The sequence below is a fragment of the Balaenoptera physalus genome (assembly GCF_965194825.1).
Source record: "Balaenoptera physalus genome assembly, chromosome: 3".
Classification (NCBI taxonomy): Eukaryota; Metazoa; Chordata; class Mammalia; order Artiodactyla; family Balaenopteridae; genus Balaenoptera; species Balaenoptera physalus.
Window position 1 is genome coordinate 147729010 of NC_138890.1, and position 15554 is coordinate 147744563.

The window sequence follows — 15554 nt, forward strand, 5'->3', positions numbered from 1 at the left end:
AGGAACAAAGGCAATTCAATAGAGAAAGGATAGTCTTTTTAACAAATGATGCTGGAACAATGGATAACCACGTGTAAAAAGTCTAGACACTAACTTTACACCTTTCACAAAAATTAACTCAAAATGGTTCATGAACCTAAAACTATAACACAAAACTTCTAGAAGGTAACATAGGAGGAAATGTAGGTGAACTTGGGCTTGGCGACCAGTATATATATCACACAAAAATGTGTGTATATGTGTACCCAGAGACATGTACAAGGATGTTCATGGTGCTACTCACAGTTACTTCAACCATAAATAATTCAATCAACAGAATGAGTTTATTTATTCAACATGATGGATATATGCATGAATAAGTGGAAATGATTAATTACAGCTATGTAACAACACAGTTGAAACAGATAATGTGGATCCAAAGAATTCAGATGTGAAAAAATAATATAGTGTGATCCTGTTTATATAAAGTTAAAAAAAGATAAAACTAAATTGTAGACTTAAAAGATGAATGCTTTGTAGTAAAATCATAAAGAAAAAAGAAACAAGGAAATGATTACCATACGTGTCATGCTGTTGCTTACCTTTGAGGAGGAGAAAGGGATTAGTGATTGCAATAGAGCACAAGAGAAGTTTCTGGATTGCTGCCTGTGTTCTCTTTCTTGACTTGGGTGGGTGGTTTTACAGGTGTCCACTTGGTAATGAATCACTGAATAGTACGTGCTTTTATGTGTGCTTTGCTATATGTACCTTTTATTTCATAATAAACTTAGAAAATATAGAGATTTAAATCACATAACTTATACCATATAAGTTGGGAGTGGAGGAAACTGCATTATAGTGTTCTAAGGGAGTAGTAAAGAGGTTGCTTAAGCCAGATTTTCAGTTGAGTATGCATGCTACAATAATCATTAAAAGAACAGAAATAGGATATAGATACAAATAAAGGAAAAATGGAATGATAAAAAATTCAAATCAAAACAGCAAAAGAATAAAAATAACCCTAAAACTAGACTTTATTGTTTCGAAATGCATACATAGTTGAGAAAACTATAAAGAAAGTCATGTGAAGTGATTTACTATATAAGTCAGTATGCTTCTGATAGGGATGGGACATTCAAAGATATCACTCAGAGAGGCTCTCGGTTACTAAGGGCAATGTTTTGTTTCTTACTCTTGGGCATTTTTTACAAGCATTTTTCTATTTATACTTATTTACTATACATTTATATTTTATGCACTTTTCTGAATGTGTCTATATTTCAAAATGTAAAGGGTTTCTAAAAAGAAAAATCAGCTTCTGTAAATCACATTAATAGTTGAAAGAGTAAAATCACATGATCATCTCAAACAGATGCAGAAAACATTTTGATATAATTCAGCACTTATATTTTTTAAAGTTCTATTTTTTAGAAAGCATTTTTTTCTGATGAAGAATGGATATCTGCATGCATATGTATAGACATGTATATGTATAAATAAGAACCCCAAATACTGCAAAACAATCTTGAGAAAGAAGAACAGAGATGAAGGAATCACACTCCCTGACTTCAGACTTTGCTACAAAGATACATAATCAAAAGAGTATGGTACTGGCACAAAAACAGATACCTAGAACAATGGAAAAGAATAGAGACCCCAGAAATAAACCCATATACTTACAGTCAATCTATGACAAAGGAGGCAAGAATATACAACAGTCTTCAATAAGTGGTGCTAGGAAAACTGGACAGCTGTGTGTAAAAGAATGAAATTAGAATATTCTCTAACACCATATACAAAAATAAACTCAAGAGGTATTAAAGACCTAAATGTAAGACTGGAAACCATAAAACTCCTAGAAGAAATCATAGGGAGAACACTCTGACATAAATTGTAGCAATATTTTTTTGGATCTGTCTCCTAAAGCAAAGGAAATAAAAGCAAAAATAAAATGAGACCTAATTAAACTTAAAAGCTTACGCACAGCAAAGAAAACCATAAACAAAACAAAAAGACAACCTACAGATTGGGAGAAAATATTTGCAAATGATACTACTGACGGATTAATTTCCAAAATATACAAGCAGCTCATATAACTCAACATCAAGAAAACAAACAACCCAATTTAAAAAATGGGCAGGGACTTCCCTGGTGGTGCAGTGGTTAAGAATCCGCCTGCCAATGCAGGGGACACAGGTTCAATCCCTGGTCCAGAAAGATCCCACATGCCGTGGAGCAACTAAGCCTGCGAACCACAACTACTGAAGCCCGTGCACCTAGAGCCCATGCTCCTCAACAAGAGAAGCCACGGCAATGAGAAGCCCACGCACCGCAACAAAGAGTAGCCCCCGCTCACCGCAACTAGAGAAAGCCTGTGCGCAGCAACAAAGACCCAGTGCAGCCAAAATTAATTAATTAGTTAATTAATTAATTTTTTTTGAAAAATGGGCAGAAGACCTAAATAGACATTTTCCCAAAGAAGGTATATAGATGGCCAGCAGGCACATGAAAAGATGTTCAACATCACTAATCATCAGGGAAATGCAAATCAAAATCACAATGAGATACCACCTCATGCCTGTCAGAATGGCTATCATCAAAAAGAACACAAATAACAAGTATTAGCTAGGATGTGGAGAAAAGGGAGCTCTTGTACACTGTTGGTGGGGATGTAAATTGGTGCAGCCACTGGGGAAAGCAGTATGGAGGTTTCTCAGAAAACTAAAAATAGAGCTACCACATGACCCTACAGTTTTACTCCTGGGTATATATCCAGAAAAATACAAAAACACTAATTTGAAAAAATACATGCACCCCAATGTTCATAGCAGCATTATTTACAATTCCCAAGATATGGAACCAAATCTAAGTGTCCATCAACAGATGAATGGATAAAGACGATATGGTATATATACATACAATGGAATACTAGTCAGCCATTAAAAAGAATGAAATTTTGCCATTTGCAATGATATGGATGGACTTGGAGGGTATTATGCTAAGTGAAATAAGTCAAAGACAAGTACTGTATGATATCACTTTTATTTAGAATCTAAAAAATACAACAAACTAGTGAATATAACAGCAAAAACAACAAAAACAGACCCACAGATATAAAGAACAAACTAGTCGTTACCAGTGGGGAAAGGGGGAGGGGCAATATAAGGGTATGGGATGAAGAGGTACAAACTATTATGTATAAAATAAGCTACAAGGATATATTTTACAATACAGAGAATATAGCCAATATTTTATAATAACTATAAATGGCATATAACCTTAAAAAATTGTGAATCACTATGTTGTACACCTGTAACATATATTGTACATCAACTGTATTTCAATTAAAAAATAATAAATGAAAAAAGACAACCATGAAAATATAAGCATTCTTTTTTTCTGATAAAGGATGCATATCTACATGCATATATATAGACATATATATGTATAAACATGAATGCAAAACTACTGCAAGTGTCATCCTTAATGCTATAATCTTTACCTTTAAGACCCAGAGCGGGGCTTCCCTGGTGGCGCAGTGGTTGGGAGTCTGCCTGCCAATGCAGGGGACACGGGTTCGAGCCCTGGTCTGGGAGGATCCCACATGCCACGGAGCAACTAGACCCGTGAGCCGCAATTGCTGAGCCTGCGCGTCTGGAGCCTGTGCTCCACAACAAGAGAGGCCGTGATGGTGAGAGGCCCGCACACCACGATGAAGAGTGGCCCGCGCTTGCCACAACTAGAGAAAGCCCTCGCACAGAAACGAAGACCCAACACAGCCATAAATAAATAAATAAATACTTAAAAAAAAAAAAAAGACCCAGAGCAAGCCAAGGATGCTTACTGTCACCACTTCTATTCAACAGTGTATGTTCCATAGTCATAAGAAGAGAGAAATAAAAGGCCTAAGAATGAGAAATGAAGAAACAAACTTTTATTTACTCTGACATGATTATGTATGTGGAAGATCCAAAAATACACAAATTATTAGAATTGATAAGAAAGTGGCATCTCTTAAGGTGGTGTTTGGAGCCTCTGAACCCTGGTTAAGTCACAGACCTCCAGTAAACCCAAACCTCAGTCTCATATTTGTTTTAAAAAAGGGTGAGTGGTGATTGGGATGGCTTATAATACAATGCTTATCAGTGTAGCTGTGAAGATTATAATCAAATAATGTACTTGGAAGTCTCCAGCAAAATGTTACCCCACAGTAGATATTCATTTATTAAGAAACACCAATCAGGCTTCCCTGGTGGCACAGTGGTTGAGAATCTGCCTGCTAATGCAGGGGACATGGGTTCAAGCCCTGGTCCGGGAAGATCCCACATGCCACGGAGCAACTAGGCCCGTGAGCCACAACTACTGAGCCTGCGCGTCTGGAGCCTGTGCTCCGCAACAAGAGAGGCTGCGACAGTGAGAGGCCCGCGCACCGCGATGAAGAGTGGCCCCCACTTGCCGCAACCGGAGAAAGCCCTCGCACAGAAACGAAGACCCAACACAGCCAAAAATAAATAAATTAATTAATTAAAAGAAAAAAAAAAGAACAATTACTAAAACTTCAAAAAAATCAAAAAAGAAACACCAATCATCTGTGTGGTTAAGCTCATCCTCTTCCTTCAGGCTCTTATCTGGAAGTCATTTCTGAGGGAACATCCCTGCTTAATTTTTTCTTCCTAGCACTTAGCACTATCTAACATAATATGTGCTATTTCTCATCTCTCTTCTCAGACATAAGCTCCAAGAGGAATTATTTCTGTTTGCAGAACCACCTGTGCCTGACCCATAATAAGTGCTCAATAAATTTGTGGTGAATCAGTAGATAGATGGGTTAATTTACACAGTCACCATCCTGCCCTGATCTGAGCTACTGTATTATAGTAGGTAACGGGGAGTATTTACTAGGATACTAAATGGGAAGAGCCTTGTGACACCTTTTAAACCTCACCACCTGTCAGTCTCTTCCCTGTGGAGAGAGGGGAGGGTTGGAGATTAGATGTGTGACTATTAGAATTAGTAAGAAGGGTAATGGAGCGCCCAAAATTTGGGAGAGAGGTCCAGAAAAGGAGAGCTGGGAATACTGAAGGCAGACTCCGGGTATCCTGAGTTGGCATTCTGGGCCAGCGCTGCTCAAAATGTCACTTGCCCACCTTGAAGAGGAACTTTTCTTTTCTCTACATGAAGACTTGCTTTTTGTAGAGACTCTCCAGCCCTGGATTTCTAGGCAGGATTTCTCAAAACTATCCCACATGTTTTTAACTGTTTTTTTAAACATAATTAAAGTCTCCCAACTGATTTACATGAAATAGGTAGTAGCATACAGACAGAATCACTATACTAACTGCTAGACTAATTAGATTGTGTCTACACTTTCATAATGCCTAGTTCTTTCCTTTGAAACCCTTAACATAATTATTGTTTAATCTGTTATTTTTAATGACTTGCTCAATATCTCTTTCCCAGTCAAACTGTAAGCTCCATGAGGACAAAGGTCATGTTTGCCTTGCTTACTACCAGGTCCACAGAATGTATCATAGTGTACAGCACATAGCAGGCAGATGGTAAACATTTACTGCACTATCTAAAGATCGAGATTTATAGACATATTAGACCAAAGTATAAATTACATCTTTCTGGACTAGGATTTTGCAGTTAATGAAACCTTTGCTACTGTTCCAGGTATAACTTGGAAAATTATTCTCATTCAGTCACTGAATTCAAGAAGACTCCTTACACTATCTCTTTCTGGCCTTAAGCTAGCTGTCTGCTTTTTTTTAAACCGATCCAATCAGAAGACCCTCATCAAACCTAGTATAGCCTAAACTGACTATGCATTTGGTCACATTTATTCTCCCCTCATAACCTCGTGTTCTTTTGGAAGAAGCCTACCTACCTGTCCCACTGCTGAAATGACAAGCCAGCTTCCTCTTACTTGCTCCCAATAATTATCAGTAATTATCCTCAAAGGAAGGATTTCTTATTGGAACAGAAATTTTAACAACTTTTGTCCCAACATTAGTTCACTCCATCTTCTTCTTTCTCTTGAACCAATTGTAAATGTACTTGACTCATTTAAATATATGTGAATGGTGATATACCCTGTGTCCTTATGTTAGGGTAAATGCATGTTTGCCTTCTCTCTCCCTCCAGAACAGTTACTGTCAACCCTGGCTTCATATTAGAATCACCTGAGGAACTTTGAAAGCATACTTATGTCTGGGTCCCATTTCAGAATGTCTTACGTAAATGATTTATGGTGAAGTCCAGGCATAGATGTAAAGGTCCCCAGGAATTATAGCCCACAAAGTAGAGACTCCACCCTCCACAAGCCATGTCTCTATCTCCCCCAACATCTCTTACCAGAGAGCACAGGGCAGGGCTCTCTCCTCAGAGTTTTCTCTAAGTGTCGGGCCTTCTCTTTAGCAAAAGTGGTCATAGTTGTTTGCTGGTCATTCAGTTCATCAGTTGACTGCCTGATTCCTGGGCTTGGGAAGTGAGAATCTCACTTTTCAGCCAATATACTGGGTCCTGAGATCGTAAGTGTAGAATCCCTTAGGTGGGGCATTTGTCAAATGCTCTATAAACTAGCAAATGTTTAAACATTATTAAAAGAAAAGATAATGAAGCCCCAATAAAACAAAGTAAAACCTCAAGTTAACACTGACACAGAATATTAATCCTCAGCAGGATTTTCAGAATCTGCATCACAGAAGAGGCCCTTAGGGATGAAGAAAAATATGAAGTCCTCATTCACTGCCTCTTAAACAGGACCCCCAGGCAAGTGACTTTTTTGAAGGATTTGCTGCCAATGGAATGTGAAGACATCTGTTGGCCCAATAGTTGAAAGCAAGAGACTGGCAGATGTCACTGGCACACAGCTTTTAGAGTCGTTTATCAAAAAAAAAAAAAAAAATTGCTGTTCCTTCACTTGTGTTCATGAGACCCTGTGACATCTCCCAGAGCAGGAAGACCATTAAATGATGGGTACAATTTAGATGAGGGGAAGAAGGAAGAAAGCATAATGGCAGAAGGAAGAAAGCAGGAACACTCTAAGCACCAGAAAGAATTGTAGCAAAGACAAAAACAAGGAAATGGGTAAATGCGGGTTTATCACTTAAGGAAATTGCTAAATAGTTCTCCAACCTTTGGCCATGTACACATCCTTACCAACATTTGGTGTTGTCAGCCTTTTTAATTTTAACCGTTCTGGTGAGGGTGAAATGGTACCTCTAGTTTCAGTTTTCATTTCCTTCATCTCCAATGATGTTAAACATTTTTTCAGGTGTTAGTAGCTGTTTTTAATATCTTCCTTTTTGAAATGTCTGTTCATCCTTAGCTCCCCCCCTTTTTTTTTTTTTTTTGAGTTCTCTCTCTCAGATCCTACTCAGGTCCACACACTCAGCTCCAGAAACCTCTATCATAGAGGAGGTCATGTCAGTCTACCTCTTTCCTTCCCCTTTGCCTTATAAAACAAAAACAAATGAACAAAACAAACAAACAGAATAGCCCAGTTTTTAGTTAGGTTGTTTGTCTTTTTATTACAGTTTTGTAGAAGTTCTTTTTATGTTATGGATAGAGATCTTCCATGGATTGCCTGTTTATTTTCTTACTAGTCTTTTGATGAACAGAAGCATTTATGTTTGATGAACCCTGGTTTATCAGTTTCTTTTGTTTATGACTTAAGAAATCTTTGCTATCTCCAGATCACAAGGGTATTCTCCTATGCTTTCTTTTTCTATGGGTTTTATAGTTTTAGATTTTACATTTAGGCCCATGATCCATCTTGAATTAAAGTTTGTGCATAGATGTTTTAGGGGATTATGATCTTTTTAAAAATATAAATATTTAGTTCTTTTGTCTTCAGAGCAGCTTTCTGGGATTGCGTGTGTGTGTGTGTGTGTGTGTGTGTATGTACGTTGAATTTATAGACCAGTTTTGGGAGAATAGAGATCTTAACAATTTTGAGCTTTCAGAGCCATTAACGTTGCACATCTTTTGATTTCGGTAATGCTTTGTAGAGTGTAGAGGTCATGAACTTTTTTTTTTTTTGGTTAGATTTAATCTTAGGCATGTAAAGTTTTTATATTTCAATTTCCGTTAGTTTTTGCTATTAGATAGAAATACAACTGATTTTTATATATCAACCTTGAGTCCTGCAATTTTGATGAACTGACTTATTCTATTGGGACTTTTTGTAGCTTCCAGAAGGGTTTTCTATGTACACAACAGTGTCTCTGGCAATATCAGTTTTCTTCTTCCTTCCCGATTATTTAATTAATTCATTCATTCATTCATTTATTTATGAACTGGCTAGAGTTTCTACCATGTTGTTGAATAAAAATAGTAAGAGCAGGCATTTCTGCTTTGTTCCTTAGATGGAAAAAGTTCAATGTTTCATCATTAAGTATGATTATAGACCAAGATTTATAAAATATATGCTTTTTATCACATTGAAGAAATTACTTTCTATTGCTAGTTATGCTGAGAGTTTCTATCATAAAAGGGTATTGAGTTTTGTCAAGAAAACAAAGTGGCTTCTCATATATTTAAAGAGAACAACACATACAGTGTAAGTTTTATGAGTGCTACATGAGTTGTGATGTCAATGAATGTGTCAGAAATTTGGAGAAGAGGGATATTATTTGGTGGGTGAGAAAAGTTTGCTCAAGGAAAGGAAGAGACAGAGACAGAGATAGACATAGGGAAACACAAAGAGAAAACAGATGAGAGAAGCAAAGAGACATGAGGGGATAGAGAGAAGGAATGGAATAATGGAATGGATAGATGGAATGATGGATGGATGGATGGATGGATGGATGGATGGATGGATGGATGGATGGATGGATGGGTGGATGGAGATATATGCCTTGCCTAGCACTATTCTCTACAGAATTCCCTGGGTTCTGAGTCTTCCCTGGGTTCTGGCTGAGTCAAGGAGTCTCTATACAGAGGCAAGGCTTGGAATCCTTGGGTGTGTAGCAAGCAAAGTCATCTTCACAGTGGCTCCAACACACTTTAAGTCCCTTTGGTATTTTCTTCTGCCTTTTCTGCTTTCCTTGTTGTTCTGAAACTTTTCATCCTGGAATGTTCTGCTGTCTTTGTTATTTGCAACAGGGCACCCTCACGTTCACCTTTTTGTCACCCATGGTGGGATAAATAGTGTCATAGAGGCCATCCAACATGGCATGCCCATGGTGGAGATTTCCCTCTTTGGAGACCAGCCTGAAAACCTGCTCCGAGTAGAAGCCAAAAATTTCGGTGTCTCCATCCAGTTAAAGCAGATCAATGCTGAGACATTGGCTCTGAACATGAAGCAAGTCACAGAGGACAAGAGGTGTGCAGCTGTCTGGGCTTGTGGTTACTTACACTGAATGAAGACGTAAACCACAATGGGCACCGTGTGGGTCTTCTTTGCAGTAAAACTGAAATTTCCAGGATGTGAAATAATATGTGTGTGATGCTAACAGCTGACTTGTTTCCTATGAGAGGAAGACTAGAGCAGTTTAGGTTAGATGCTGAGAATGATTTTATACCTTCTAGTTGTGAGGAACCTGAACTACTGACACAGGGTGTCTTTGAGAGGTCTTCTACTTTGGAGGTGCTTATAGTAGAATTCCAACTGAGGCAGGAGGTTGCCTTTCTGTTCCCAATATCCCACACTGCTCCCCACCTCAGCCGTTTTGCCTGTGCTGCTCCCTAGAAAACACATTCCCTTCTCTTCACAGGGTTGGCTCCTTCATGACATCGAGGTCTCATCCCAATGTCACCTGCTCAGAGAGACCGTCTTTCTCTGATAGTCCTAAAGCCTTCTCTCCTATCCACCCCAATTATAGCACATTATTTTTTTCTTAACATGTCACAGGATCTGTAATTACCTATTTCTTTATATTTTAATTTATTGGCTGTCCCCCACACTAGAAAGTAGAGAGTAAGCTCACCCAGGACAACAGCGTGTGTCTCGTGTTTTCTGCTATGTTCCCAGGGCTCAGCACAGGGCTTGCCACAGAGTAAGTCTGAATGGATTCCTGTTAAGTGAGTCAATACAAAGGGGCCCATTGATCTCTTAAGAAATTTTCCAACCAGCACAATAATCTCATGTGAAGAGGAAAAATATATTTTCTTTCTTATAATGAAGAAGGACTAAAAAAGTTAGAGCTTCAAGGGCACAAACCCAAATCATATCTCAAGACTTAGCATTACTGCACAATGTTATGGCACATAGGAGAACTGCAAGTAGTTCTTGTTAGGTGACTGAATAATAACCACATTGCATGTGACTCCTAGACCCAGAAAAGTTGTTAAGCTCTGGGGGTCAGATAACCCAGAAACTTTACGCATATTTGGTATCTCATGTGTTTAAAATATTCCTTTTCTGATGAATGGGTTTGTAACTTTCACTGGATTTTCAAAGACCTAAACTCCAAATGTGCATGATCCACTGGCCCTGTGAAGGAGTCATCTGGGCTGGGATAGTCCACAGACATTGGACATCAGGGCTGGCTACATAATTCATGTGCCTTTATGTGAAATGTGGAGACCCTTGTCATAAAGTTTAAGGATTTCAAGAAGGTGACAGCAGAGAATTAAATCAAGCACAGGCCCATTTAAGGGTGGGGCCCTGTGCAAATATGCAGGCTCATAGCCCATGAAGCCAGTGCTGGTCAACATGATGCTTTGAAGGAGCAGGAAAATGCAGATGTCTTCCTGGGCTGCAGTCCCCAGAGTCACATTTGTTATCTAGCCAAGACACCAGCACAAAGTAGATGCTCAATAAATATAATGGTTTCCTGTAGTATATCTTAAGCCTCCTTGGGGTAGAGATTAGTCCTTACAGACTTAGTCACTTTTTTTATAGTTTAGCACTTCCAGCACCAAGCATGGATCTTTGCATGCAAATACCAGTTTGAACTTTTTAAAGGGACCCAACTAGACCATACCAAGGCCAGGCCAACAACTTTTCCTTGAAAGGAAATCTTTTGTGCATAATTTGGGAAGTGTGTGTGTGTGTGTGTGTGTGTGTGTGTGAGATGCAAGGTCTCTAAGACTTCTGAGACCACTTGAGTAACACCTCCCCCTATCTCTGCCAACAGGCAGAAATCTGCCATGGTGGACACCAGCATCATGAAGCGCTCCCACCCCCTGACCCCCAGCCAGCGGCTGGTGGGCTGGATTGACCACATCTTGCAGACAGGTGGTGCGGTGCACCTCAAGCCCTACACCTTCCAGCAGCTGTGGCATGAGCAGTACCTGCTGGACATCTTCTTGTTCCTGCTGGCGGTCACCCGGGGCACCACGTGGCTGTGTGGGCAGCTGCTGGGCCTGGCGGCCAGGTGCTGTGTGGGGCCAGGAAGCTAAAGAAGGCCTGAGACCAAGTGGAGCCTTGGAAGGTGGTGTGTTTGGGCAGAGTCAGCATTTCTTGGCATCTCCCACCAGTTTTGTCAACCCTCATTCTCCACATCCTATCCACTTGCTATTTTGCTACAAATTCCTACTCACTGGCTTCTTCCCATTGTTGACTTTAAAAAAATATATGCACAACGTGAGAGTTGCGAGTTAAGTTTTATTTGGGGCAAAATGAGGACTGTATCCTGGGAGACAGCGTTTCAGATAACTGAGAAACTGCTCTGAGGCGGCGAGGGGAGGGGCCAGGATATTTAGAATTTTGCAACAAAGATTAGGTAATTGGGAACATCAAAAGAGTATTGTTGGGCTTCCCTGGTGGCGCAGTGGTTGAGAATCTGCCTGCCAATGCAGGGGACACGGGTTCGAGCCCTGGTCTGGGAGGATCCCACATGCTGCGGAGCAACTAGGCCCGTGAGCCACAACTACTGAGCCTGCGCGTCTGGAGCCTGTGCTCCGCAACAAGAGAGGCCGCGACAGTGAGAGGCCCGCGCACCGCGATGAAGAGTGGCCCCCGCTTGCCGCAACTGGAGAAAGCCCTCGCACAGAAACGAAGACCCAACACAGCCATAAATAAAATAAATAAATAAATAAATAAATAAACCCGAAGTTTAAAAAAAAAAAAAAAGAGTATTGTTAAATAAAGAAAACCAGATATCTCAAGTTAAGGAATTTAGCACTTTTCTATGTATGGGAAGATGCAAGAGTCTGGGCTCACCGAAATCATTCCTTTGATAATGCACCTCAGCTGTCTGGGGCCTGTATTTTTACGTCCTGAGTTTCCTCAGGGCTCACTGCAGGGAGTGGCTGCAGTCTGATGGCTGCTAGATGGTAGGTATTCTTTTCAGACCTGAGTTTCCTCAGGGCTCACCAGCTCACACTGGAGGGCTGCAATCACTGGTGACTGTGACATCCTTTGTTTATTGATATGGCAGGAAATATTCCATTTATAAATACTCCATTCCATTTATAAATAGTCCATTTATCACCATGATTAGAATACTTTACTGAGCCCTTGTGACCTTCTTTATTTTCAGTCAGCAAAGGCTGTTCTGTGATTCCGTCCCTGGATAATTTGGACCAGTGACCCTCAGATCTGAAGCTCTGAAGCCACCTTCCTTATCACGCCCTTCTTCACGGCACTGAGCCTGAACCATTCCAGCCTCCATGCCCAGCATCTTCTCAGCCTCCTTCCCTCACTCCACTCCACCACTTATCATGGAATAACCCCTAAGGCAGGCGCTTTGCTGATTCTTTTCTTTTCTATTTGCTTCTCCTGCAAACTCTTGTCAAAGCTCAGGAAGCCTGTCCTGGGCATGCGCATACAGTGCCAGACACACCCTTGCCTGTGTCCATGGTCTCTGCCTTGGTTTCTGCTGAGCACTCCTTCTTTGCAGATCGGGTGTGGAGACTGCAGGTTGGTCATGGGCTGAAATGTCCCTGGTCTCCGCTGTTCATAGCTGTGAGCTGTTTTCTCAATTTTCCTATTAAAATAAATGAAGTCATGAGAAAGAAGATAACTTCTTCTTTAAGAAGAGCCTCTCCATAGCTGAGCCTTTCTGTACTTGACATACTGTTGGGAATTGCATTCACTTGATAGTAACAGAAACCAGAAAAAAGTGACTGGAACAGCTTAGAGTTTTCTTTTCTTTTCTTTCTTCTTTTTCTCATGTAAAAGAAATGTGTATTGGAATTCCCTGGTGGTCCAGTGGTTAGGACTCTGTGCTTTCACTGCTGAGGTCGCGGGTTCAATCCCTGGTCAGGGAACTAAGATCCCACAAGCCATGCAGCATGGCCAAAAAAAAAAAAGTGTAGGTAGGCAGGCCGTCCAGCGCTGATGTGGCAGCTACATGATGTAATCAATAGTCCGGATTTCTTGTGTGGTTGATCTGCCTTCCTTAGTGGGTGGCTTCATCCTCAAGGTCACCCTGATTTTCAAGGTGGTCATTTTAGATCCAGTCAGCACATTGGAATTTCAGGCAAGACAAGGGAAACTTAAGGAAAGGGCATAAAGCAGGTTCATACCAGCTGAGTTAGCTTCTTTAAAGAGGTTTCCCAGACACTGCAGCTACCCAAAGACTTCCAGTGAAATCTCATAGACAGACCTGAGTCACGTGACCATTCCTAGCTGCATAAAATGTCTAAGAGTGTCCTCCAGCCCCGACTTCCCTGCTGGGTACATTACTACTCCAAGTCACTGGGGGGTGGGGAGGTGGCGAAGAGGTGTTAGAAAGAAAAAAAAGGACAGTGGATAACGGGAGGAAAGTAGAGCCTTGGTCACATGTGGAAGGCAGCAGGGAGGGGCTGGATTGAATGTTACGTTTCACCTGTGACCTGGTGACTCAGTGACCTCAGGGACAGTCTTATACCCACTGTAACTGCCTGTGGGTGGAAAGCAGACCTTTCTGAGTAGTGAACATTCAAAATAAGAACAGAAATCTTTTACTAATGTGACATGTGTTATGCTTTCGAAGTTCTTTCATCTCCTTTCTGCCATTTAACGGGATACATGTGTCTAATCCATCCAACCAGAAAGAAGCAGGTACCACTGGGGCAACCACAGAGAGACAGGAGAGCCATTGTGCTAATTAAGACAACAGCAATAAAACTTGTCCCCATGATGGATGCCTCCTCCCGCCAGAGCACAGGGCTTGGAGAGTGGATGGGCTGGTTTTAGCCCCACTGGCCCCTCTTGTGAGCACCTCTTTGCCATGAATAATCTGCCCTGCCACAGGGGGTCCTGGCTGGTGTATCCCTCCCACCCAGAGTGATTCCACGCACATGCATGCAGAAGGCACTTGGATCCGCTAAGGAATTCTCTTGGGAAATTTTGTGGGGTTTTTTTTTTTTTTTGCCCCTAAGATCCAGGAAGGCTCCTTTCTCCGTGCTGGGCTTTAAATTAGTTAATCATTTATTTTTTATTTTTTATAAGTCCTTAAATAAAATGTTCCAAATTTAGAGACACACATCTGTCAGAGTGGATTTTAAACAAATTTCGTCTCAAGGTAACAGTGAGTAATAATCAGATAACACTTGCGCTGGTGACTCAGTCCCTCGGGTTTTATTTTTTTCCTGATTTAAAAATCCAAGATGGTACAGATGAACCGGTTTGCAGGGCAGAGATAGAGAACAAACATATGGACACCAAGGGGGGAAAGTGGCGGGGAGGGGGTGTGGTGGTGGGATGAACTGGGAGATTGGGATTGACATGTATACACTAATATGTATAAAATAGATTACTAATAAGAACCTGCCGTATAAAAAAATAAATAAAATTAAAACAAAAAAATCCAAGATGAATTTTGAGAGCTCTTTTTGTGTTAGAACATGTACAAAGAAAGGAAGGTTCCACAAACAAGGGCTGTGGACACCCCCTGGTGGCGGGACCACCTCCCTTGACTGTAGATGAGACCCTTGGGAGCAATGGCACCTGGTGACAGCTCTTCCTTTCTCATTTGTGTTACTGAGAACTGAGCTGCATCTGTCCTATAACTGATTTTACAAATGAGTAAGCCTACAAAACAGAGCAGAAAAGTGTGCCGGAGCTAAAGACCAAATAATAATTCATTTCATTTCACTCCTTCCCCTTTTTAAAATTTATCTCATGGAATTTTATCGAGCTAAGGCTTGCCATTCCATTCTCCTTTAGTGACCATTTATGAGCTTCATATCATCTCAGATGAGAGTTACTGTTACTAGAAAGTCAATTGCAAGCAGTAGCAGAAAGCCTCAGTAGAGCAGCTTAAGCCAGTAGCCTTCAAACTGGGCTACCTTCACCATAATGTGTACATGAAGATTTCCCAAGGGCTACATGACACCGAGTTTGGAAGTGGTAAATTTCCACCTTTGTTTACCCTAGTTTCCTAAAACTGGTCTGCCTGACAAGGTGTTGTGTTTGGTTGGCAGATCCTCTGTCCTGCCACACTTTTCACAATTTCCTGACTCTTATTTTACAGAAGAAATGGACATCTTTCACCCACCCCCATTCTCCGCATGGTACATTGCCCCAGGGTGGAAAAGTAGGGGTACCAAATGAACAATTCAAAATCTAATGACTGAGCCAGAAAGTCTTTAGAATTCAGATGATTTGTAATTCTTTGTTTTTAACAAAATCCAAAGATGAATTGTGATTTTTCAGCTGACAGACCTTTAAAAGTAACTTTTGGTGGTAGACTGCT

General features: G+C 40.6%; 1 protein-coding gene across 2 annotated transcripts in view; it reads left to right on the forward strand.

Annotated features, from left to right (window-relative positions):
- Positions 1-9223, forward strand: part of LMBRD2 (LMBR1 domain containing 2) — a 56340-nt gene extending 47117 nt beyond the window's left edge. The window contains exon 18 of one of the 2 annotated variants that reach the window (XM_082453766.1): positions 9091-9223. In XM_082453766.1, the coding sequence (XP_082309892.1) occupies positions 9091-9136 (46 nt within the window). In that variant the 3' untranslated portion in view covers positions 9137-9223. Of the gene's footprint in view, positions 1-3488; positions 4496-9090 lie in introns of those variants that run through there. The other variant, XM_082453762.1, reaches the window with a different exon arrangement.
- The last annotated feature ends 6331 nt before the right edge of the window (positions 9224-15554 follow it).